Source organism: Carettochelys insculpta, chromosome 3 (assembly GCF_033958435.1).
Source record: "Carettochelys insculpta isolate YL-2023 chromosome 3, ASM3395843v1, whole genome shotgun sequence".
Classification (NCBI taxonomy): domain Eukaryota; kingdom Metazoa; phylum Chordata; order Testudines; family Carettochelyidae; genus Carettochelys; species Carettochelys insculpta.
Genome location: NC_134139.1, coordinates 97093501 through 97119412, shown reverse-complemented (window position 1 = coordinate 97119412; position 25912 = coordinate 97093501). Strand labels below are relative to the sequence as shown.

The 25912-nt window shown below is 42.1% G+C and overlaps 1 protein-coding gene across 2 annotated transcripts in view; it reads left to right on the top strand.

The window, feature by feature from the left end:
- STXBP5 (syntaxin binding protein 5) overlaps positions 1-25912 on the top strand; it is a 183964-nt gene that overhangs the window by 149751 nt on the left and 8301 nt on the right. For both annotated transcript variants that reach the window (XM_074990423.1, XM_074990422.1), the window contains 5 exons: positions 8115-8165; positions 8738-8977; positions 12911-13283; positions 19326-19491; positions 21924-22035. In XM_074990423.1, coding sequence (XP_074846524.1) covers positions 8115-8165; positions 8738-8977; positions 12911-13283; positions 19326-19491; positions 21924-22035 — 942 coding nt within the window. The remainder of the gene's footprint in view (positions 1-8114; positions 8166-8737; positions 8978-12910; positions 13284-19325; positions 19492-21923; positions 22036-25912) is intronic.

The following is a 25912-nucleotide window of genomic DNA, read 5'->3' as shown; positions in this document are numbered from 1 at the left end:
TGTAGTGATGACAGAATAATGGATGTCTTATTTCTTTAGAACAGCGTTTCCCAAAGTGTGGCTCACGGCCCAATACCGATCCCTAGAAAATATACACATTATCGCTATGTACTATTATTATTATGAATAAATAATAAACAATGAATATTTATTCTTTTTTCATTTTTTTAAATATGCGTTTATATTTTTGGGTGGCAAAAAGGGTACTGAAAAAACGGGCACCAACTATATAAAGTTTGGGAAACCCTGCTTTAGAAGAAACTTTTTGTAAAGAGAAATTTAATTACTGTGTATGGAACTGCTGGCTCTTCAGTTTCTCTGTGCTATGTTTAAAGTTGTATATTTTTAATTGTTGTAGGTTTTTAAAGTATGTTGCATACAAAGACAATGAATGATTGTCAGCATTTGAGACAAATTAAGGATTTGTACAGTTTACCTGTTACAAATGGTTGTACCTTTTTATTACCTTGTTTTACGTTCCTGGTATCTTAATTTTGCAATGTTTCAGTGTCCATAAAAAGAACAATTTTCTGTCTACATATTGTTAGTACAACATTGCTGACTTCTGGTAATGTCAGCCCCGCTGTTCCAGAAATTGATTTTAACACCACTTGCTTTTCTAATATCACAAAACCCTTTTTTAAAGAAGAAAAAAAGCCTACCTTGTCTTTTACAAGGTAAGCCACAGAATAATCCTACATATTATCTATGTTTGAGTCAGCAAAGCATTTTAACAACTGAAGTACAGTAGTAGTAGGCGTCCTTCGATCCCGAGGGATCATGGGTTTGCGCCCCAGTTGGACTGATTCAAGTAACGTCTTCTGTGGCTGTGCAATCCAATCCAGGAGTGGCAGTCCTTTCCGCACTGTGAGCAGCAGTAGGCATATGTCGCTCTGATATCACGGGCACGGATCTTCTTGAGGGCTCTCCTGTCTTCCACTTCCTTCATCGAGGTAGTTTCATACATAGCAAGAGCTTCCTTCACTCCGTTTCCAGGCATGCCTGTGTGAGGCGAGCGAATGCCAGGTGTTTGCACTGATAGAGTGCTGAGTTCACGCTTGTATGTGTCCTTGTAGCGCAATTTAGGTCGACCTTTCGACCTCTTTCCAGACGCCAGTTCGCCGAAGAGGAGGTCCTTCGGTATTCGGCCATCAGTCGTGCATGAGACAGGGCCCAACCAGCGCATACGCCTCTGTTTGAGAAAGGTGAACATGGAGGCGGTGCCTGCCCTCTCAAGCACTGAGCTACTGGGGACCTTGTCCTGCCATGAGATACCGAGTAAGCGCCTAAGGCAGCGCATGTGGAATGTGTTGAGCCATTGCTCTTGTTTTGAGCACAAAGTCCATGTTTCAGTGGCATACAGCAGTGTGCTCAAAACACAGGCTGTGTAGACCTGCACCTTGGTGTGTACAGTGAGTTTATTGTTAGCCCATACTCTCTTCATCAGCATGGAGAACGTTGTGGCGGCTTTTCCAATATGCTTGTTGATCTCGCTATCAAGTGACAAGTTGTCCGAGATCGTCAAGCCTAAGTACACGAACTTATGGACGACTTCCTGTTCGTAGTCTAGCACACTGATAGATGGCTTGTTACCCACATTTTAGCCCAACACCTGGGTCGTCTTTAAGCTGATTGTGAGGCCAAATTCCATGCATGCATCCGCAAAGCGAGTTATGAGTGACTGCAGTTCCTGCTGAGTGTGAGTAGCAATAGCTGCATCGTCAGCAAAAAGGAACTCCGTTAGATGCTTCGTAAGCACCTGGTTTTCGCTCTAAGCCTCGACAGTTTGAAGAGATTGCTGTCCGTTCTCATGCGGAGAGAGATGCCCTCTGTAGCAGTTCCGAAGGCATATTTGAGCAAAACTGCAAAGAAGATGTCGAACAGTGTTAGAGCCAGCACACACGCCTGCTTCACTCTGCTGAGAATCTCGAAGGGCTCGGATGTGGATCCATCGTATACGATGGTCCCCTTCATGGAAGGCTGTAATAATGCTGAGCAGAGTTGGGGGACAGCCGATCTTAGCCAGAATTGGGAACAGACCTTTTCTACTGATGAGGTCAAATGCCTTGGTCAGGTCGATTGAAGGTAATATACAGAGGTTTGTTCTGCTCCCTGCACTTTTCTTGTAGTTGCCTAACAGAGAGAGCCTTGTCTACGGTGGACCGTTCAGCTCTGAACCCACACTGAGACTCAGGGTAGACTCTCTCCACAAGAACATTGAGCCTCTTCAGAACAACACGTGCAAATAGCTGCCCCACGGTACTGAGAAGGGAGATGCCGCGATAGTTGTTGCAATCGCTTTTGTCACCCTGGTTCTTGTAGACAGTAATGATGTTAGTGCCGGGCTTTTTTCTGGACAGGCTAAAGGCAGTTAGATTAAACAAAGCCCTACACCAAGGAGGCCTGTTTGACACCTCCTGAGCACAGATCCCAGGACCCAGTCAGTTCCCTGCTGCAAACCCAGGCAGGAGAGCTCCACCCCGGTTCACACTAGACCCCGCCCAAGCCTCCTAGCAGGAAGTGGCTGGCAAGGAAGAGCGAGACCGAGGACAAGGATTAAAATGGTAACAAAATAATGGTTTTTATTGGAACAGCACTAACAAAATAACAAACTATCTATACTATGACTTTAACGATACCTAGAGACTTACTAGTAACATTGTGAAGATTTGACGATTCCTGGATGTAGATGTAAATTTTATTAAGCTGGAAGGCAAAAAATGAATTTATTAGTAGGAAGGGATAGGTAAAAGGGGAATGGTTTAAATATCCCTGCTGCCAACTAATACAGGTAGGGCAAGGGGTGCTAACCCCTGCCTCTAACCGGGGGCAGGGCGCTACTCCTGCCCCAAAGTGTAGGCCTGGGGGTGGTCAAGGTTGACTCCTCTTATTTGTGGGAGGCCTTCTGTTTACCCTGAATAGGCTCTATTTAAAGGGGGCTCCTGGGCGGCCTTAGCTCTGCCTCAGGTAGCTCTGAGGTTGGCAGCTGATGGGAGGTGAGGAGGTCAAGCCTTCACTCACAATAATATATATAAAGGAGGATTGAGGGTAGAACAGGGCAAGGAATAATACCTTCCCAATAAAATTATTACAAAATACCTTAATATATGCTATAATAATATTAATATAAAACTGTTAACAATTAATAATTAAATGTGCTGTACTTTGTATACCCTGGTCTCCAAGGCCCGGCCCTGAGGGTCAGGCCCTCGGGTTCTGCGCCAACCCCGTCGGCACGCCATAGGGGCGCGACCCCTACTCCCCCTTTGGGGGCCCCGATGTCAGTCTGTGTATGTATTTGCAAGTAATGTTACGTGTCCTGAAGAAGAAGGTTGTAGTTGGTAGAAAGTCCAGTCCAGTGAGTGTGTCCTGTCAGGTAGGTAGTCACAGCCAAAGGTGCCACAGGTGGAGAGGTGACCAGATGGCGGCTTCCAGGTTAAGCAGCCGAGCGTGCAGTACCTGCCAAAGGCAGGCCAGTTCGACACTCGGCTGCCGCTCCTCAGAGGCCGCTTGCCACTGGTGCCGCAGGTGGGAGGGGCAGCTTGCAAGCAGTGGGACCGCATGAGTCCAGGCCAGTGCTGCAGCTGGAGAGCAGTGCTGAGGTGATTTTACCTCAGCTCTCAGTGATTTCAGGTGCTTCGCCCCGAGGGCTGGCCTAAGGGACTCAGCGCACGCTGTTCTCACAGCTACGCTTCCCTATGTAGGAGTGCAGAGTCCTGTCTGCACCTCCAGGGGCCGCAGAATGCTTCGCAGCACCTGCTTATATTTTGTGTCTTCATGTATTATTCATCATTCCATTTACATATTCATGATCTGAAGGTGAGGTTTTCAGCCAGGTCCTCCTGGGCATAGAAGGTTCTCAAAGGTCTTACCTTCGCCCGATAGGAGGCCTGGAATTCAAATACCTGATTATGAATTATTCATGAGTGCAGGTTACTGGGGGAGCCAACTGACAAAAAGTGACTGTTGGTAATGCTGCTAAATGGCAGCCTGTGACACTTTAGATTTTTTTCATGTGCCTGCACTGATTTTACACAGGCAAAGGCATGTATTCCCTGGCCCACGGGGACAATAATGTCCTCTAGGTGTTAGAAAATCGTGACAGTTAGCATCCCTCATATCTTGCGGTACACTGCCTTCTCTCCAGCATTGGCAAGTATTCCATGCAGCTCTGAAACTAGGGTACCGTTGGCGCATTTGAGGATTTCTGAGGGAATACCGTCTTTCCCTGGGGCTTTTCCAGAAGAGAGTGCTTTTAGCGCGTCGCTGAGTTCCTCCAAGGTGGGCTCAGCATCGAGTTCAGTCATGGTGGGCAGAGGCTCGATGGCATTCAGGGCTCCCTCTGTAACTACGGTCTCCCTGGCATACAACTGTGAGTAGTGTTCCACCCAGCGTTCCATCTGCTTGGTTCTCTCCTTCAAGACCTCGCCTGTGGCCGACTTAAGTGGGGCAGTCTTTGTTTGTGATGGACCGATGGCCTGCTTGATCCAATCGTACGTTCCTCGCATGTTACCAGTGTCCGCGGCCTGCTGAATCTTGGAGCAGAGTTGGAGCCAGTAATCGTTGGCACACTGACGAGCAACCTGCTGCACTTGACTCCGAGCAGACCAGAGCACCTGCAGGTTCACCTCACTGGGAGAGGGCCTGTATGCAGCCAGTGCCTGTCTCCTCTTCTCAATCAGGGGCATCAGCACTTCAGTGTGGGCTTCAAACCAATCAGCAGACTTGACTGTCTTCTTTCCAAAGGTAGATATCACAGTATTATAGATAGCGTCCCGTAGTTGTTCCCATCTCTTGCTGATAGCAGTGTCGTCCGGGCGGGGCAAGGCCTCTTCAAGTGCTTGGACAAACTCACGTACTTTTGAAGGGTCACGAGTCTTGCCAGTGTCAATGCATGGCCTCCCTTCCTTTTTGGAGCGAAAGAATCTTCGCGGCTGGATGTGCACCTTACTACACTCGAGCAAGTGATCAGTGTCACAGTCTGCGCTGTGGTAGCTATGTGTCACCCTGACATTACCTAAATGGCTGCGTTTGGTGAGGACGAGGTCAAGCTGGTGCCAATGTTTCGATCTTGGGTGTTGCCATGAAACTTCATGCTGGGGTTTGACATTGAAGAAGTTATTGGTTACACAGAGGTCATGTTGGGAGCAGAGTTCAAGGAGGCACTGTCCATTTTCATTCACCTTCCCTGTTCCAAACTATCCCAGACAGGATGGCCAGCTGTGGTGGTTGCGGCCAGTTGTGGTGGTCGCTGCCAACTCTGGCGTTGAAATGGCCAAGGATGAATAGCAGCTCGTGGGAAGGTACCTCACTGATGGCAATGCTAAGTTCATCATAGAACTTGTCCTTAACTTCCTGGGCAGAAGTTGAAGTAGGCGCATAGACGCTGAAGATGTTGACCATGCCCACTGGTGTTTGAAGCTGGATTTTCAGCATTCTCTCAGTTCCCACATTGGTGGTATGACTGAGCCAACTAGGCTGTTTCTGATTGCAAAACCAACACCGTGTTCCCTGGTCTCGTCTGGAGGCTTCCCGTGCCAGAAAAAGGAAAAGTCCTTCTCCCTGAGACATCCAGAGGACGATAGCCTTGTTTCCTGGGGGGCCAGGATGTCCATCCACAGTCTTCTCAGCTCGTTGTTAATGATTGCTGTCTGCCAGGGGTTACTAATGCTCTGTAGGCCTTCTGTAAGGCCTGGAGTCATGGTCCTTACATTCCATGTGCCCAGCCTGAAGGCTGGATTATTTTGTTGCTTGCTTGTTTTGCCTGGTGCAAGGTTAACGATCCACCTGTCAGTGATTCCCTAAGCCCCACACACCCAGTGGAGCAAATGGACTGTGGCGAGGCAGCACCTACTTGGCTGGGGGCCGCCCAGCTTGAGGCAGGTGGTAGCTGCCCAATGAGATCCGAACACCTCTCCCACTGTCGGAAGCAACCACTGGCGCCTCACTCTATGCCAATCGAGTGTAGTGGCTTCATACCGGTAACTGCTGCTTCCCGTGTTGTGTCACCACTCAAAGCGATGCCGGAGTGTCCTCTCCAGGGCGCAGGCCTGGGCAAGTAAGTTTGAAGAACCAGCTGATGCCCAGCAGCAGGTTCCTCCTCTCCACACGCATTGATGTAATTCAAGGGAAAGGCAAAAGCCAGTACAGCGTGGCACCGATGTCGTCGCAGGAGCTGCCAGAATGAGATTGAGCACAACCTCAAACTGCCTTAGGGGCTCCATTTTCTGGATTTTTCCTTGGGGTTTACTCCCAAAGCCTTTCCCATGACTAGGTATCGCCGCAAGGCAGCGGAGGTTTTAAATCAGAGTTTCCTTCTCCTCGGTGGGTGGCCTTCCCAGGCTGACGAGCCCCATCTGCCCGAAGCAACTGGTTTGAAGGCGCCAGTCACCTGCCTTCACCCCTTCTCCTGTCAGTGCAAACAGTTTCGCCAGGTTTAGAAACTACGCCACACGTGAAGGCCAGGAGCTGGACTTCGGTTGTCAGAAGCTATTGGAGACGCACGCCACGGGAGCATTTTACAGATAGTGGGAGCTTTTCCCCACGACCACCCCCAGCTATGACAACCTTTGAAGCAAACAACTGAAGTACAGTACAGGCTTTATCATCCAGCCTCCCTGGGGGATGGGTTCCCAGATAATAAAATGAGCTGGTTATTCAAGATGAGGCAGCCATCCCCAGCTGGACATGTTAGTTAACAAAGCATTCCCATTATCTGAGTGCCAGATAACATAGCTTTTAGTATAACTTAAAGAACTCTATAAAAGTCATTTCTTTAGGACTATTAGGTTTTCTTCCTTAAACGTATGGTATTTAAATCTATGAGTATTTTATGTGACTAATATTAAACATGTCAAAATTTGAATGAATTATCTGGCTAAGCCTTTCACTCTAGTAGAACCTTGCTAATATGTTGTTATAATTCATTCCAGTCTTTGCACTTAACATGTGGGGGGGACATTTTAAGTACAAAGTACTATAGCAAGATGACCTTTTAGTAGGAATGTTTTTTTAATATAATAGACTATAATGAATGTGTTAGCCTAGCCCTAGTCACTTGGAATTCCTCTCCCCCGGCAGGAAGGGAGTGTCTCTTCACCCCCAAAGAACAAAAGAGGATTAAAAAGCCAATACAACCAATTATGTAATTTAAGACTAAAATAAATGGTTTAAATAAATGTATAAATTGCATTTTAGTCCATCATGTTTTCCTTTCTAACATACTAATTTACAAAACTCAGTATTTCACAGTAGTTCTTCTATATTTACAAAATATTTTATATTTATATATATTTTATATAGTCTATTTTTAAAAAATTGTGTGTATATATTATTTAGTCTAATTAGTTTGTTTTATATATTGTACTATTTTTCAGAAAACATGTACATTGTATATAGACAATATATTGTTCTTTTTGTATTTTTGTAAGTTTGTTGTCCTAAATTTCCGTATATTCAGCATGGGATTTTTTATACATTTTTAAATACGTAATTTAATTTTTGTATCTTAATGTAGTATAATTATAAATTACATTTTCTGCGTTTTTATATATGTCAAGATGATAATGGCATTGAGAGTGCTATACACTAAAGTTTTGTGAAACTCAGCTGTTTGCATGCACAGGCATTTGTGTGAACTGTGTTTTAGTTTCTAGGACTTTGTTCAACGTGAACTGCAAGTTTCCAACCTGATATAGGAATATCAGGTAAATGGACTGCTGTCTGTGTAGAAAGAATGACATTTGAGTCATGCCATATCAATTTTCCTCAAAACTTGGGGCTTGAACAAGGATTTTCAGAGGATTTTGTTGAAATTTTGGCAAGTGTCAGGCTAGATCTTAAGGATGGTACAGGCTTCAAAATTTGAGTCTGAATTTCAGATCTTTTCTCCCCAAAAGTTGATGGAATTTTGGATATGGGGATTTTGAGTCAGACCCAGCTATAGTGGAAATATTGTTTAATACAAAGTTTGTTATACAGAACTTGAATTAATTGCTAAGTACTGAAAATTACTGTAATAAATCATGATGTATTAAACATTTGGAAAATTGACAATCTATTAATAATAGGCCAGCAATAGCATATTTTTCTTAAAGATCTATTTTATTTTTCAGCAAAGATGTCCAGAAAGTTAAGTTTGCCAACAGAACTAAAGCCTGATTTAGGTAAGTTCAAAAATAAAGTCTGACCCGTTGTGCAACTGTGTTGGCAGAAAAAGTAAATGTCTACAAGGAATCCTAAATTATCAGAACAACAATAAAGTATTGACAGGCCATTGGATTGCTATTTGTGCTTTTGACCCATCTGTATCTATCAGTAAAATGAAACAGGCTATGCCTTTCCACTGTCATGCCCCTAAGCTGAAGTTAGCTATAATGCAGAATTGCAAAACTTTGCTTGCAGTCTAGTTTACTAATGTGTGGTAAAATAGACAGGAAAATCTCAGTTGCTGTCATTCTTTTCTGAACACACAGATTTGTGCATAGCTGTTAAACATTTGTTTTAACTTCTTGTTATGTCAAGAATATTACAGAAGGAATATCAGAAAATGTCTGTTTTTTGGAACCACGTAATAGGGAATACTTAGTGAAAGGAAGTAATCTGTGGAGTGAAAAATATGAAATGCTCAATTTTTAAAGAACTTATTTTTGCAGAACATGCTAAAAATCGTAACTGTAGTTTGTTTTGAAACTGTTATATTTTGCAATGCTTTTTAATGAACATAAACTTGTTTCAGATGTTAGAGACAACTCATTCAGTCGGTCTCGAAGCTCCAGTGTAACAAGCATTGATAAGGAATCCCGAGAAGCAATTTCAGCTCTTCATTTCTGTGAGACTTTCACACGGAAAGCTGATACATCACCTTCTCCGTGTTTATGGGTTGGGACTACTCTGGGAACAGTGCTTGTCATTGTACTGAACCTACCCTCAGGAGGAGAACAAAGACTTCTTCAACCAGTAATTGTTTCTCCCAGTGGTATGTAGAAGGCAAGAGATTTGCTGAGTAATGTGTGTTTTTGAGGGGTTTAAAATGTGATTTTATTTTTTTCTCAATTTTGGAATTTGCCCCAAAATAATTATGCAGTGTTCACTGTTTAGGTCAAGTACAGTGTAGTGTTTTAGTATTCCAGAAGGTTGCTATGTCAGTTGTGTTTAGAGATAACTGATTTGCAAAATTGCTCCTCAGGTTATGTCTGAACTACAAATTTCCAACCTGGTATAGGAATATCAGGGAAATGGACTGCTGGCTGTGTAGAAAGAATGACATTTGAGTAGCCCTACTATAGCACACACAGATTTGACAATATAATAGAGGGTGACAGCAAAAGAAGAATTTTGTTAGATGCTACAATCTTTTTATTCATCTTGCTCTCAAAAATGTTCTTATTGGATTTGTCAACCACAAAAAAGAATCGAAGTTGATTATTACTGTGTAGATTGGACTAGGTAGTTCAGAGTACCAAGCAGAACATCCTTCTCTCAACACGTGGCAGATTTCAGCTCTAAGATTCTGCTTTCCTTGAAAGCATAGAAACTGTCATGATCTGCTCATTCTTGAACACACACCTTGTTCAACATTAGTGTCTTTGGGTCACTAGCACAGCCCTTTTGCCTCCGAGTGTCCTCTCAGAACACTTGCCTGTGAATATCTGGCTGGGCTGCTTTTCTCATATTTATGTAAGACCCCTTGCTCTTAAAAATCCTGATTGACTATGCCTTTGATTTAGGGGTTTGAAAAAATGGAAATTTTGTATTTAACCTAAGTAAACACAATGATACATTTCAGTCACCCTTCTACCTCTTACTCCCAGAAGGAAAACATCATCTTAGAAGAGCCCGACAGTGTTCTGCCTTCTGGTCACTTTTGCTCACTGGACTTTTTTGTAACCCTGCGTGCTCTCTCTCACGTCAGAAGCCAGCTTATCACCCTTCAAAGTCGAATTCCAAAGTTCAGAAGGAGCAGCAGTCTGGCTGGAGCTCCTGTCCAAGAGTCTAAGCTTTTGTCTCTCAACACCTCTTGCATATGATCTTTTGGGCTTTGTTCAGCATATCCCACCATATGCAATACTTGTCCTCTAACACACACTCCTATCATACCATTTCGAGTGAACATGGTCCTTTTGTAATAATAGCTAGGGTGACCATCCATCCTGTTTTGGCTGGGACAGTCCCATATTTAAGGCAACTGTCCCGAAGGGTCGGGGGTTTTTGTGTTTTTGGTTTTTTTTTAAATAAAAAAAGCCATTTGTTCCATATTTTTAGCTGCACCAGTCGCCTGTTATGGCTGGCAGGAAAATGCTGGGCAGGCTGCAGCCAAGAGTTAGCACTGTCAGGCAGGGCTCAGAGGCAGACACAGGAAGCCAATGGGAGGAAAGGCTGCCTGTGTGTGACAAAGGGTTAGTGTGTGTGGGGTGTGTTTGTTACCCCTTCTCATGTGCACCCTAAAGCAGCAGTTCTCAGTGGGGTGGGGGATGGAGCCTGCCAAACCTTTCGGGCTGAAGCCTTGATACCTAGCACACCTCTGCCCCCCCATTGAAGCTGGGAGCTGCAGAGCTGAATGCCCAGGTTGGTGACCCCACATGGCTGAGGACAGGACCTGAGGGCTGAAGCCTCCGATCCCTGGTGTGCCCGTCTCCACAGGCTGAAGCCCTGCTCCCCAGTGCACCATTCCTCTTCACCCCCGCAGGCTGGACCCCCAACCCCAGCATGTTTCCCCTAGTCTGAAGCCCTAATCCCTGCTATTCTCCTTCTCTCCTGCCAATGAAGCTGCAGGACTGAATGCCTGAGCGCTGGTGACCTGTATATACCCCCAGAAATTAAGTAAACATGCAGGACAGTCCCAGAGACTTCTCTCTTTCTGCCAATGGCCAACTCCCAGCCCACTTTTCTCACATAGCCAGTAAGAGCTGCAGAGATGGCGGGGCCTGGCTCTATAGCTGTCAGTCATCAGAGAGCAGGGGCTGCAGGGGATCCCTCCTGGCACAGAGACTCTAGTTACCCTGTCCTTGCCCCCAAGCTATCCCCTGCCCACACACAACCTCTGTCTATGCCTCCGTGCACCCTGAGCTAGCCCCTGGTCACATATAGCCCCAAGCTACCCTCTGCCTATCCCGAGTTATCTCTTGCCTGCATCCTAAACAACCCCTTCCTGCAGCCTGAGCTAGCTACCTATATGAACCCAGCCTATAGCTACCCTTCCCTGAAACCTCCGCTGCCTGCACACATCCCCTAGGTAGCTCCTTCCTGCCCACAGCCCCTGGCCACTCCTCTTTCCACACCCCGAGCTGCACCCTCTTTTCAGACTTTTTGAGCTGAGCCTCCTCTCCCTGCCACCAACAGCCAAACCAGGCTGGGTGGCTGCTGGTGTGCATGAGCGGTAGAGGTGATGCTGCCTTCCTGGTCCTGCTATATGGAGCTGGCTTAAGCCTGCCAAGGCCTGCCCCAAAACAGAAGTCACACTACACCTACACCTGAGACTCTCCTCAGCCCAGACCCTCTCCCCCCCCCACCCCCCTGGTTAAAGCACGTTGGGAGCAGGGCCTCTCAGAGAAAAAGAAAAGCCCAGGACACTCCCAGATTTTGAGGGCCCTCATCGTAATACAGATAAAGAGGTGATACATGAAAACGAAATAAGGTTCCAAAAAAGAGTGAGTGAGACAGAATCCGAATACATTTTTTATTTAACAAATGCCAAAAAAATTAACAAGTGTCAAAATCTGAGACCCCTTTGAGCTTGAGGTCAAAGTCAAATGGCATTTGCCCCTGCCCCACCATATTCATCACAGGGAAATATGGGTCACCCTAAATATAGATCAGGCTATAGATGTCAGTCATTGGATATAACAGGGGAATTTTGACCTAAATAAACTTTCCTCTGTAGATGGCAAATCAAAAAGTATGTAATTAAAAACGATCCTAGACAAAAGAAACAGCTCAGTAAAAAGATTCCTCAGATTTAACGCATTCAGGAGACAGCAATTCAGTTAGTTAATAATGGCGGGTGAAAATCCTCTTCTTTACTAAACGGACCTGCTTTTGTAATCTCTATTACTAGAACAAAGCCAACAAGGGAAGATGCAAGAGAATCTGGTCTCTTATACCTAAACATGCCTAATTCATAGAGGGAAACGTAGGCTGACACTTCTGACCATTAATAGTACTTATCATAGATGGTATGACTCTGTTTAGGAAAGCATTAATGCCTATGAGGAAAAGAGTGAAAGCTGTGAACTTTTGACACTGATGTTAATACATTTTCTTACCAATCTCTGGCTGTGTCTAGACTGCGGGGAACGGTTGGTGAAAGAATACACAAATTGCACAACACAGTTGGTGTATCCTTTGATGACAGTTCTGTCAGGAGAGGCTTTTCCAACATTTGGCCTGTCCACATGGGGCCAAATGTTGGGAAAAACCCCCTCTGTCGAGACATCACTTCTTCCTCATGAAGGAGGTTTTCCAGAATGTCGACAGAATGCTCTCGATTGACAGATCTCTTGAGAGATCTGCAGTGTGGAGGCGCGCTCTGTCGACATAACTCAACAGAAGCCTGCAGTCTAGAGAGAGCCTCTCTGATTCAGGAAAACATGCCTATTTAGCAAGGTCCATATACTTATTTTCAAGCAGATGCTTAATTTCCATTTTAGTTAATGGGATGTATACAGACACTTCAGTGGATGTTCAAATGCCTTCCTCAATAGGGATGATCTTAAGAACAAACAAATAATTTTCTGAATTAAGGACTAATGTTTTGGCTAGTTGGAGTTTTACTGTAAAACCAGAAGGCAGGTCTGAAGATTTTGTTTGGAAGAATCACTTTTTTTGCCAATGTTTTTCAAAGACGATAAGGATGTAGTTTGGAAGACAAATCAGGAGAATTATTTTAGATATGTAAAATTCTATATCCTAGGAACCATTCTGAGGCTAAAAGGGGCAATTCTGAGAATGGCTTTTCTGGACACCACAGGATCGTTAATTCCACCAGCATATGAACCCTGGAGAGAACATAATGTTCCTGAAGACAAAGATGAAAAGGATAAATTGAAAAAACGGCGGCCTGTCTCGGTGTCCCCCTCCTCCTCCTCTCAGGAAATCAGTGAAAACCAGTATGCCGTGATATGTTCTGAAAAGCAAGCAAAAGTTATCTCTCTGCCATCACAGAACTGTGTTCATAAACAAAACATTACAGAGACTTCTTTTGTTCTTCGTGGAGATATAGTGGCATTGAGTAATAGTATCTGCCTTGCATGTTTCTGTGCCAATGGACATATTATGACTTTTAGGTAAGAGATATTTAATTATGATTTAAACATTAAAAAGAGAAAAATTATAATCCCCTACCATCTCTTACCCTGTCACCCAGTAATCTTGTTTCTTCAACCCACAGAAAAAACAAATATATATTCACTGCTGATAAACCCGTATGCATCACATCCTCTTGGGGTGGGAGTAATTTGGCAGATGGATAATGTTGCACTTGAAATTTGTTCCTATATGAATTAGGTTCAAGCTATAGTTAAGGTGAAATGCTAACAAGTCATGTAGGCTAAAGTAACATATTACTTTTACATATTACATATTAAATATTTAATATTACATATTAAAGTAACATATTACTTGTGATGGTTTAAGCTTTCACAAATGAAATCTGTAATTTACTCCTTAATTTTTTGTTAGAAAACTTGTATAAACACTCCATTTTGAAAGCCAAAACCTGCTCTTCCTTACCCCATCCCTCATTCTTTTGTAGTTTTTTTTAGACACATACGTACACTGACTATTTTTGTATTGATAGATTTTTTGTTTTAATGTTTTCAGGAATTATTTTCTCCCCAGCAGTGCTTGCAGAAAGAGGGCATGTCCATCCATCTAAAACACTGTGCATATGTGCACACATGCCCACATGCTAAAAGAACACTATTAAAGTTGAAAAGTCAAGCACTCAAGTTAGGAAGTGCCAGAATTAAGGTTACTCTTGTAGCCTTCATGAATGTATGTATTAATCACATCTGTGGTGACATTACTTACTGCAGAATATGTCCATGTATAGCAAATTGCTCAAAGTCCTTTTTTATTTTTCCCCCCTTGTGGGTTCCCAGTCTGTATCTCATATCCCAACTCCCTGTCTCCCAATCCCGCTTTCCTTACTCTCACTATTTATAGTTCTCCTCTTCCCCTCCCTGAGGCTCCTTGTCCTAATCAACTGACTGACTTTACCCTCTACCAGGTCAGGCCCAACCCTTACCCACTTCAGCAGTCCAGTAAAGAAACTTCATTCACCTGCCTAGGCCCACACAGGAGGAGCATTGAGAGCGACTCCCTGCTCTCCGTTCTGGTGCCTTGACCAACGGTACAGCCTGGCCACCAGCAGCTCAGGATACAGTTGTGAGGAAAGTCCTGCTTAATGCAGATGAAATCTCAGTAGATCTTAGTGCAAAGGTCCAGCAAATGTGCTAAGCACGTGAGATCGATTTTTAAATTGGCTGATTTGGGGTAGATTTTATTTTTTTTTTTAATAATTGCTTATTACAGGAGTGCATAAAAGTCAATAAAGAGGGGTCCATTTGCTAGAGTCTGTGTTCGGCACTAGAGAGTCTCAAAGGATACATCAGCAGTGGATCTTGACGTGTAATGTCCATCTCAGCTAGCCATACTCATGCAAGTTCCAGTTGAGTTAGTACTTAAATTAACAGTGTATGTACAGCTGCACAAGCAACAGAATGGATTGGCTGTCCTGAGTATAATTCCATCCAAGACCCTCGGTGCTTTCTAGGGGCTACTTGCTCATCCTGCTGCCTGTGCTGCCATGGCTGCACTACTGTTTTTAGCATGGTAGCTCAATTAGAGCTAATGTGGCTGTGACTGCCCAAGGTGGAAATTACACCCCTGGCCTGAGTGCAGATATGCTCTGAGATGGTTGCCAGAACATTTTAACATGAAAAAAGGGTATATTTTCCCTTGGCCTCTCTTTTAGAAAGTGTGGAACTCATTTGGCTGAAATAATAAAAAAACAAAGCAAAAAACAACCCAAGGCATAGAAAATTTCAGCTGAAATGAATTAAAATTTGACACATACAAGTCTGTTTCTCAGTCATGGGTGCACATACTCCTGGGTGTACACAGAGGTCTTCCAGGGTATTCAACTCATCTAGATCAGTTTGTCACTCTGGGGGTTGTAGCCCCCTGGGAATCACAGGATGGATTCAGAGGGATCACAAGTGCTGGACCAGAAATAGGGCAAATATCTGGGGCCCCACACCACAGGGGACCCAGCAAAGGTAAGTTGCTTGCTTCAGCCTTGCTGCCTGGGGCTCAGACTTCAAATCAAAAGTGAAAAACAGGTTCAAGAATCAAACTGAAATGGAAGTATGAACTTCACATTCCAAACAACTTAATTTGTAATTATTTGATGAAAATGAGAAAGTAAGCAGTTTTTCAGTAAATGTGTTCTGTGGCACTGGTATTTGTACAAATTAGTTTTTATGTGAGGTGAAACGTGGAGTATTCAAGACAAATCAGGTTGCTTAAAGGGGTACAGTAGTCTAGAAAGCTTGGGAACCAATGATATATTCATGACTGCTGGTCATTTTGCAGACAGAGAATCAATAAGCAGGAGTTTATTCTGTTAATTTTATCACCCAGTCTTCTCCTGGTCATAAGATATAATTATTTCTAAATCAACAAATTCATCCAAATGAGGGCTGATTAAAATATCAGATAGTGTTCATAAATGTCATTTCACTTAAAATGTTGAAAATAAATTGAAAAAAAAAATCCTTCAAAACCTAACAACTTGCATGGAAGCTAGATACGGTTTAACTCTCAAAGTATTCTTGACCCATGCCAGGATCTGGGACTGTCGGTCTGGCAAAAAGTGTATGCAAAAAGCCAGCAGGTGACATCTTCCATGCAATGGCCTGGTAGCAGAGTGCATGACATTCAATCTCTAGTAACTCCTCCTGCTAGACCCAGGGTCTGCAACCTGTGGCTCTTCAAGGACTTTTGTGGTTCCCAACACTAGAATTGCAAAGTTTGGGAGGTGGGGGGAAACTCCTGAATATTTTCAATAAATGGTGAACATCTAAAGGTGACTGCAACCTGAGAGGCTGATTTTGTGCATCCCTACCAGATGCACAAAACTGAACCCTGGAAGACTGACCCATCAGGGTAGTCTAGTCTAGTGTAGGCATACCCCAAGTAGCATAACTGTGGCTAGTTTTGTGGCAACTCAGGAGACTGTGAAACAAGGAAAGCTGTTCAGACTGCAAATGTATAAAACAGTGCTTCATCAAAGTACAAGAGCAGCTGTACAGTGATTTGAAAAAGAAAAATGAAATAGTTCAGAATCCAATTTATTTTCAACATTTTAAGTTAAATGACATTTATGAACACTCTCTGATATTTTAATCAGCCCTCATTTGGATGAATTTGTTGATTTAGAAATATTTATGTCTTATAACTGGGAGAAGACTGGGTGATAAAATTATCAGAAGCACCCTCCTATGACCCCTCTTCTCTTCTGATTTGCCCACCTTGATTACAGTTTTTGGTTCTCTGTGCCTTAAATATTGAGTCTGTTCTGGTGTGGCTGTGGTATGAAGAAGTGGGTCTGTCCCATGAAAGCTCATCACCTAATAAATTATTTTGTTAGTCTTTGAAGTGCTGCTGGACAGCTTTTTTGTTTTGTCAGGGTTTTGAACACTATGCTCATTAACCAATGCTGAGATTTTCCGAGGCTGTAGACTCGGGAGCAGGAGAGAAGTAACAAAGTGTTTAGCTTGAATGGCAGAGGGGTGCTCACATTCACGGTGGGCTCTTCCACCTACTTCCCTAGATCTGCCCACCACTCATGGGCTTTCAGGTTCCCTTCATGCCATGGGCTGTGGGTCCCAGCAACTAAGATGCTTCAGGAGCAGGTTTGCCATAGGCTGCTATTGGGGATCAGCCAGATAAATTTTGGTTCATCTCCCAATATTTCTGAGACACAGGAATAATTATTAAACCTATTTCACAGATGGAACAACTAGGGCTGAGAAAGAGAGACAGGCTTCACAAGTGCTGCAAACCTGTGTTTGAAAAATGGGCCTTGGTTAACTCTTGTTTTGCTGCCAGTGTGCTTTGAAAGCCACTCTCAATCTTGGTGCTCCATTTATGGAGTTTTGCTTAAGTTGAACCAATAAAATGCTGGAAGAAGAATTTGTCTCTAGATGCCTCAGCATCTGCTCTAAGTACTAGGTGCAGGGGGCATGAAATTTCATAATGGGGGCACAGTGCAATCAGCCTCCCTGCTATGGCATCTGCTGGCTCTCCTCCTCACTCCCTGCCATTGCCAAAGGAGCATATGGCACATAACTTACAGGAGACCGTCGCTCACTTTTGGGCCATTTGGGCAGGCTGCAGGGGGGAGAGAGGGACAAAAAGTGGCACCCAACATAAAAAGTTTTCTCACCCCTCTGTATTGTATGTTGCTAAACTGACCCCCTTTGGATCACCAGTTAATTTCTGGTACTCATTGCCACTAACTAGAACTGATCTTGGAGCTTACTAGGACTCAGAAAATGGTTAAATATTTACATGGATCCCATTACAAAATGTGTGTGCACAGTTCTTAAAATAGGGGTCAAAAAAAGTACGGTTTGACATTGTTTATTAAGGACTGTCTCATATTCACATGCATTGCAGCTCTTGAAGTATTGATTTTTCTACCCAAATTTGAAAAAAAATGCCTCTTCTGTTTTGGTTGCACATCCCTGCCTGAGAGCCACTTACTCTCTGTTGCAATTATTTCTCTTTCAGAGGCATGCAGGCCAGCCACACTGTCCTTACAACACATTTACAAAACAACATTGCTTGAACTCGGCCCCGAAAGGGGAGTCCTGCTTTGGTCTCACTCCTGCAGAACCTATTTCTGAAGCAGGGCAACCCAAATTCTCCCACCTCCTTGATATGATATACCCTTTGAGCTCACAGTACTTTTTGAAGATTGCTTTTCTACAGGCTACCAGGCTTAACAGCTTGATATTTTGAAGAGCTATCTCATATGAAGAAAAAAACCCTTCATGTACATATTGTTGCTATTACTATTTTTCTTCTTTGTTAGAGTTTCATTTTTGCCAACACAGTTTTTAATCTCGAAGAGTTGAAATCCCATACAGCTGGTATCTTTAGAGTAAGAGGAAACTACTTTGCATGTAATTCTTCAACTCTTGCTCTCCTGCTTAAGTTTCTCAGGGAGCTTTAAGATGGTGGTTTGCCTTTGTTTGTTTTGAGTAACTAATCTTTTCAGTTGTTTTATTTATAATTGGCTAACTTACTTGTGGGGTAGGGGGCAGGAAAGCATTGCTTCCCAATAACATAAGCAGCTGACTGAGAAGTCCAAGAATGGTATTTGCAGCCCAGAGAATGTATACAATCACCAGCATAGCTTATTTTCTGCCCACTATTTCTTCCTTTTGAGAATTCAGCCTTCCTTGTTCTAGTGAGCCTCAGAAGTGAGAATCCTTCAAGGCAATATATTTTTAAAAGCATCCCTATATTGTATTTGTTTTCTTTTCTCTTGAAATTCAAGCAAATTAGGGAAAGGAGAAAACCAGTTTCCTCTCAGATGGTAGAAATCTTTCTACGTTTTGGTGACACTTTCAGAGCTAATTTCCCTATGCATAGAGTAGATGTTCTTAAAAATTACACAATGAAACAGTCAATTCCCATGAAACTCTTTCCAAAAGCAACCTATCTTTATTTTATGGCATTGATTTAAAACAATTGTGTGTTTTTAAAATGGATGGACAGTAAAATGTTGTATTAGAAATTAATTGTTCAGTGCTATTTTAGGTGATAGACTTTTGTGCAGGGCAAGTGAGGTGGTTAGGTTAGTATATCAGGAATCTACTTGATCACTTATGGGCTTGTTTACACTACCTCCCTACTTTGAATGGGCGTTCATAGGATGTTGGGAGTTGATTAATTAAGTACTGTGGTGCATACGCAGCACTTCGTTAAGCATATTCCCCCTGCAGCAACTCCGAAGTTTTAAACTTCGGAGTGCTGGCATGAGTGTAGCCACAGCTTACCTGCTGGTTCTTCAAAGTGCCTGGGCAACTTTGAAGTCCCTTTACTCCTCAAAATTTCGTTTGTTTGTTGTCACTGAGGTTTCATGGCCCACTGAATTATACTTACTTGAGACCTGCCTAATATGTGACTGTTAATAATCTAATTCAAAAGGGTAAGAGGAACAAGAATGTCCTATAGTTTCGTAAATATAAGCTGAGAAATTGAATAATAATGATAGTCCTCTTTAACGTAAATGATCTTTCAATTCTCTTAAGTTTGCCAAGTTTAAGGCCACTGCTGGACGTATATTACCTGCCACTTACCAACATGCGGATAGCCAGAACATTCTGCTTCACCAACAATGGACAGGCGTTGTATCTTGTCTCACCTACAGAAATTCAGAGAATCACCTACAGTCAAGAAACTTGTGAAAATCTACAGGTAAACCAACATTAAAATAATACTGTTGTTTCTGCATAGGTAGGAATTCTCTATAGGTTCCAGCTCTTAATTCTTGATGATATGGTAGATTAAAACCCCTTCTAAAATATTAGGGTGCAATAGAGGGCTTTACAGTATACAATACATCATGATTCTTAGTGCATTCAGTTTCCTGTCTTCCTTTGTACATCCTTTGTACATCTCTGGAGCAGTCTGTCTGTCTGATTTTGTGTCTTTCTGGTGTTTCATGTGAAACGAACGTGAAAATTCTTGCAGTTAAAGACTTCTTCATTCTTCCAGTCAAAATGGTAGTAATTAAAGATGTGTACAGGCAGGAAGCACAAACTCAAGGCGTTTTGATTGACACATTATGTTGTAGAAATTTCAGAGGCTAAGTGTGAGATTTTTCACCTCTTTGGCCCCATATGCCAAATGAAAGACCCAGAGCAGTGTAAAGGGATTCCACAAACACCAGTTCTGGGGGGGAATTACCCTACTGTCAGAAATGTGGAAGATAAGCAACAAGTTGCAAAATTTATTTTAAAAACTATAGCGGGTTCTTCAACATCAGTGCATAGTTGAAAGTATGTAAGCATACAAGCTTGATTCTTAGGCTGGGTCTTCAGTAGAGAGTTCTGTCAATGTAACTCAGGGAATGTCTATACACCTCAAGAATTCTGTCGACAGATTCTCAACAGAACTCTGCATTTCCCTGAACAGTATTATCCCTCAAAACTTTGAGGCATAACAATCTGTCAGCAGAGTACTGTCAAGATATGTACAGTGTAGGCAGGTCTGTTAACAGAGAGGGTGTCTGGTTGCTGGGCAGCCCTCTTTACAGAGCTGCCATTCTGCTTTCTGGTGCTAGAGGGCAGTGCAGCCTGGCAGTTCTCTGTTGAGAGAGCAAGTTGTGTATAGATGAAATCTGTTGACAGAGGTTCTGTCGAGATTTCCTTGTCGACAGATGCTTCTAGTGTAGACATAGCCTTAGTCCACTTAGTCATCTGTTCTGGCTTTCTAATTCTCATAAAAATAATTTAGATAAAATGACCATTAAATACCTGGATGTGTGTTGAATGCCTTATGAAAGGCATATGAAGGCATATGCCTTATGAAATAGATGGTAAATATCATGTAAATATCTTGGGTGAAATTTTCAAAACCAGTCAGCGTTGCCCTAACTCTGCTCCTTTTGAAGTTAATGTAAATTTGAATATTAATTTCAGTGGGAGACTAATTAGTGAGCCCTAAGTGTTCCTTCCACCAGTGTGTCTACCAAAGAATATGGCTCTATGGAGGATACCAGAATGTCAGAACTTCAGTCAGATAAAGATGTTTTCATTTATCTTTAAACCATTAAGTGCAAATTTTAATACCACTGTAGAAACAGAAATTCCAGGATAGATATTGGAGAACAGACTTGTTACTTCTATCAGGAATATGTGGACTGTACATCATTTTAAACTGTTACATAGGTATCTGTTTTAGAGTTAAGTTCGTGACACCTGTTTCTCTCATGCTTGTGCTCTATTCTTTTCCATGTGAATGAGCCTTTGGGTGAAAGAGAGAGCCAAATGTCCCTAAAAGGATAACATTTGCAGTTTTCAAGTACATAATAGGGGTGAAATATTGGCATTATTGAAGTCAATGGCAAAACTCACTCATTAACTTCAGTAAAGCCAGGATTTCACCCTACAATTCCAAAAACCAAAATTCTGAATATCCAGTCGCTCTCTGTTCTAATGTTCTTTAATTGTAAAAATTCCAGAGTGGAGACAGCTTTTCAGCCAGAGTTGTAATTCAACAGAAAAGGAGCTGTGTGTGTTAATTGATTTTTGCATGATCTTGAATTTGTATGCTTGGATATTGGAATTCAGAAAAAAAAAACTTAAAGGTAGCTCATAATATAATGAAGACATGGTACCAAATGAAATAGTGAATAGCTGAAGACTTGTGCAGGAGAAGCTTTGGAAAACATATATGACATTATCAAATGTTTAAAAATTAGGCAGGATAGCCTGAACTTGCATTCAAGATTGGAAATAATCTAGACATGTTAATGTTGCAAATGTGGTAGATGGTGTTTCAAAAGGAATAGAGTTAACGTTGCCCAAGCTTTTAGTTGAGGAAAGACATGGCTATTCTCAAATATTCCTTTTCAAGTACTCCTATATTACAGGCTCAAGCTATTACGGTAGCAGATGACTGAAGAGTTTCCTGATCTGTTCTTGACTTGTATTCAGGTGTATTACCAAACGTAGAAGATAAAATTGTTCTAAATAGTTGCTGCAAAGTTCAGTCGTAGTGTGAACATTATGAATTGCAAACTCTGCAGGTAGATGGCTAAAGTGAAAATATACTGTAGCAATCTTGTTTTTGTAAGAGTCTTAAAAATGAAATATGTTGCTAGCATTATTTTTTTCATTACAAAGGAAATGTTGGGTGAGCTCTTCACTCCAGTAGAAACACCAGAAGCCCCAAACAGGGGTTTCTTTAAAGGCCTATTTGGAGGTGGTGCACAGTCTCTTGACAGAGAAGAACTCTGTAAGTTCATTTTTTTTATTCTAAAAAATTGGATGTTGCAACAAATAAAACAGTTGATACATAATTCTATGTCATCCCCATTCAAATGTGGCTTCGCACCTGATTCACTGAGCATCATCCACCCACTGTACTGATGACTCAGATGTGGGGGGAGTGGTAAACAAAGTAGAAAGGGTAATACATAGAAATCTGGATCCCTTGGCATGCTGGGCACAAACAATGTGCATTTTAATACGGCTAAATATAAAGTTATAAATCTAGAAACACTGTAGACCACGCTTGCAAAATAGGCAACTTTATACAGAGAAGCAGTGATTGGGAAGCCAAAAAAAAAGGCGGGGAGCGGGGGAGGTTTAAGCAAAAAACCACACACCTTGGAGAGCCTAGTGGAGACACAGGTGAACATGAGCTCCCAGTGCAATGCTGAGCACAAGCTAATGTGGTGTTTCACTACATAAACGGGAACATTGAGTAGGAGTAGAGAAAGATATTTGGAACTGATTCAATCATGATTGGAATATGGTGACTAGTTTTAAGGTCTGTAATTCAAGGATGATGATAAATCAGAATTTAGAGTCCCAAGAATGATTAAACTTACAGAAAACAGACCTTATATTGAAGACTCAAGAACCTCTGTTTAGCTTAACACAGAGCAAGTTAAGCTGTGAACTGTGTACAGTCTGTAAGTACTGTCATGGAGACCTGAAATTTGATAATGGGCTCTTTAGCCTAGCTGTCGAAAGTGTAATATCCAAAGGCTGGAAATTGAAACTAGGCCAATTTAGGTAGAAATAAGGTGTATTTTTAAACAGTGAACCAATTGAATAACCATCAAAACAACTGACCAAGGGTCTTGGTGATTCTCCATCACTGAAAAATTTTGAATCAAGATTGAATGCTTTTCTAGAAGATGTGTATTTCAAACAGTGACTAGTTCGTGAAGTCCTATGGCCTGTGTCCTATGACGGGAGTCAGAGCCTTTTTTTTTCTGAGCCGCCTCCTTCTCCTACATGCTATAAAAGCTCCACAGCCCCGCTGTGCCACAACAATTTTTCTGCATAGGAAAGCCTGGGTGGTGTTAGTAGCAAGGTCAGTTGCCTACGATCCCAAACCACAGGTGGCATGGCAAAGTGAAGTTGTTCAGGGTTTGGCTTCAGCCCTGGATGGTGGGACTTTCTGCCCTGGGCCTAGCAAATCTAACGTGTGCCATGTTTGGCAGACTCTCTGAAACTTGCTGACATGTGCTCTGGAACTCTAAGTGAAAACCACTGTTGTACGCACCAGCAGGCTAGATAATGTGTTCCATTCTGGCTTAATAATCTCTTCATAAGGCTGAGGTCAGGATCACCTCTTCTTTATTCACTAACATCATCTAACTTCTACTACAGTGAAGTAGACCATACTTACAAAATAGGCAGTTTACAAAAGAGGCAGTTCTCTGTGCTTCCTTCACTACATATCCCTGTCTCACTATACTGCTTTTTTGCTGAGAGAATCAGAGATACTGTGGAGCAGTGGGGGGAGCCATTTTGAAGACTGTATGTGATACACATGCACAAGACTGTATAATTAAATGTGTGGGACAATTTTTTTTAATTTCAGATTTTTCCTGGTACTTCAGTTTTTAACCTTATTAGCCTTTAAGTGTGTTTTTGTACAGAATTTGAAGGGGGCAGGATTGTTTTGTTGTTAGAAAAAAATCTAATTCCATCCCGTACAACTACTTGGTAGGCAGCATTCTAAAGCCCTTTGTAATGCATATACAATCAGAGGCAGTGTTGTTTGTCTTTCCATGCACACTTTTATTTTACATACTGATTTTTTTGAAATTCCTTCTTTTTATGCACTATCAAAGACCATTACCACATGCACATATTTTAAAAAGTAATTCGTCTTAACTTTCTTTTGCACTGATGAGCATTCTTCATGTATTGAATATTGAGAGGCTATCTTTTGCATAAACATTTCCATTTATACTTATGCATGGTGCCTGTAGAATGTTTGCAGATCATATATCACATAACAAACTGTTTCCTATTGAATGTTTGTTAAGCCGTTTTAAGGAAAAGCAATTTCACCAAACCACAGAAGAGGGTATTTGTAATATTGGGATTCCAAGACTTCTCCATTTTCTACTGAAATTCAAGACCTATCTATAAAAAGGTGCACAAGTGTGTTTTATTTTGTTGTTTTATAACTGAAAGAGTCTTGGGTTTCAATTATGCTTTCTTCAAAAGCAGCAAACCTGTCTTGGTTTAAATTTCTGAATCACAGAACACTAGAATTGGAAGGGACCACAACAGGTCATTGAGTCCAGTTCCTGCCCCTCTTGGCAGGACCAAACACCAATCTAGTCCATCACCAATAGGTGTCTGTCTAACTTCCTCTTAAATATCTCCAGCAATGGAGATTCCACAACCTCCATAGGTAATTTATTCCAGTGTTGAACCTGAAAGAAGTTTTTCCTAATGCCCAACCTACACCTCCCTTGCTGCAGTTTAAGCCCAATGCTCCTTGTCCTATCCTCAGAGACCAAGGAGAAAAATCTTCCTCCCTTGTCCTTGTAACCCTTTTTGAGATACTTGAAGACCACTATCATGTCCCCTCTAAGTCTTCTCTTTTCTAAACTAAACAAATCCAGTTCTTGTGGTCTTCACTCATAGTTCATGTTTTCTAGACCTTTAATCATTCTTGTTGCTCTTGTCTGGACCTTCTCCAATTTCTCCACTTTGTTGAAATGTGGTGCCCAGAACTGGACATAATGCTCCAATTAAGGCCTAATGAGCGCTGAGTAGAGTGGAAGAATGACTTCTCAAGTCTTGCTCACAACACTGCTGTTGTTGCATCCCAGAATCATGTTGGCTTTTTTTTTTGGCAACAGCGTCACACTGTTGACTAATATTTAGCTTGTGGTCCACTATGACCCCTTTCCATGATACTTGTTCTTAGACAGTGGCTTCCCATTCTATAGGTATGAAGCTGATTGTTTCTTCCTAAGTGGAGTACTTTGCATTTATCTTCATTAAACTTCATGCTGTTTACCTCAGACCATTTCTCAAGTTTGTCCAGATAATTTTGAATTCTGAGCCTATCCTTCAAAGCAGGTGCAACCCCTCCTAGCTTGGTGGTATCTGTAAACTTAATAAGCATAATCTCTATGCCAATATCTAAATCCCGAAACAGATCCCTGCACAACCCCACTTATTATGCCCTTCTAGCATGACTGTGAACTATTAGTAACTACTTTCTCAGAATTGTTATCGAGGCAGTTATGCACCCACTTTATAGTGGCCACATCTAAGTTGTATTTGCTTAGTTTATTGATAAGAAGATCATGAGAGACTGCGTCAAATTCCTTACTGAAGTCTAGGTATACTGCATCCACCGCCTCGCCCTTATCCACAAGACTTGTTATCTTGTCAAAGAAAGCTATCAGATGGGTCTGGCATGATTTATTCTTTACAAATCCCAGCAGGCTGTTACCTATCACCTTATTTTCTTCCAGATGTTTGCAGATGAATTCCTTAATTATTTGCTCCATTATCTTTCCCCACACAGAAGTTAGTGACTGGTCTGTAGTCTTGGGTTGTTCTTTTTTTCCCTTTTTATAGAAGGGCACTATATTTGCCCTTTTCTAGTCTTCTGGAATCTCTCCCTACTTCCAGGACTTTTCAAAGATGATAGCTAAAGGCTCAGAAACCTCCTCTATCAGCTCCTTAAGTATTCTCGGATGCATTTCATCAGGCCCTGGTGACTTGAAGACATCTAATTTTTCTAAGTAATTTTTAACTTGTTCTTTATGTATTTTATTCTTTATACCTGCCCCCTACCCACAAACATACATTATGTTAGGCATTTCTGCATTGGCCTTCTTGAT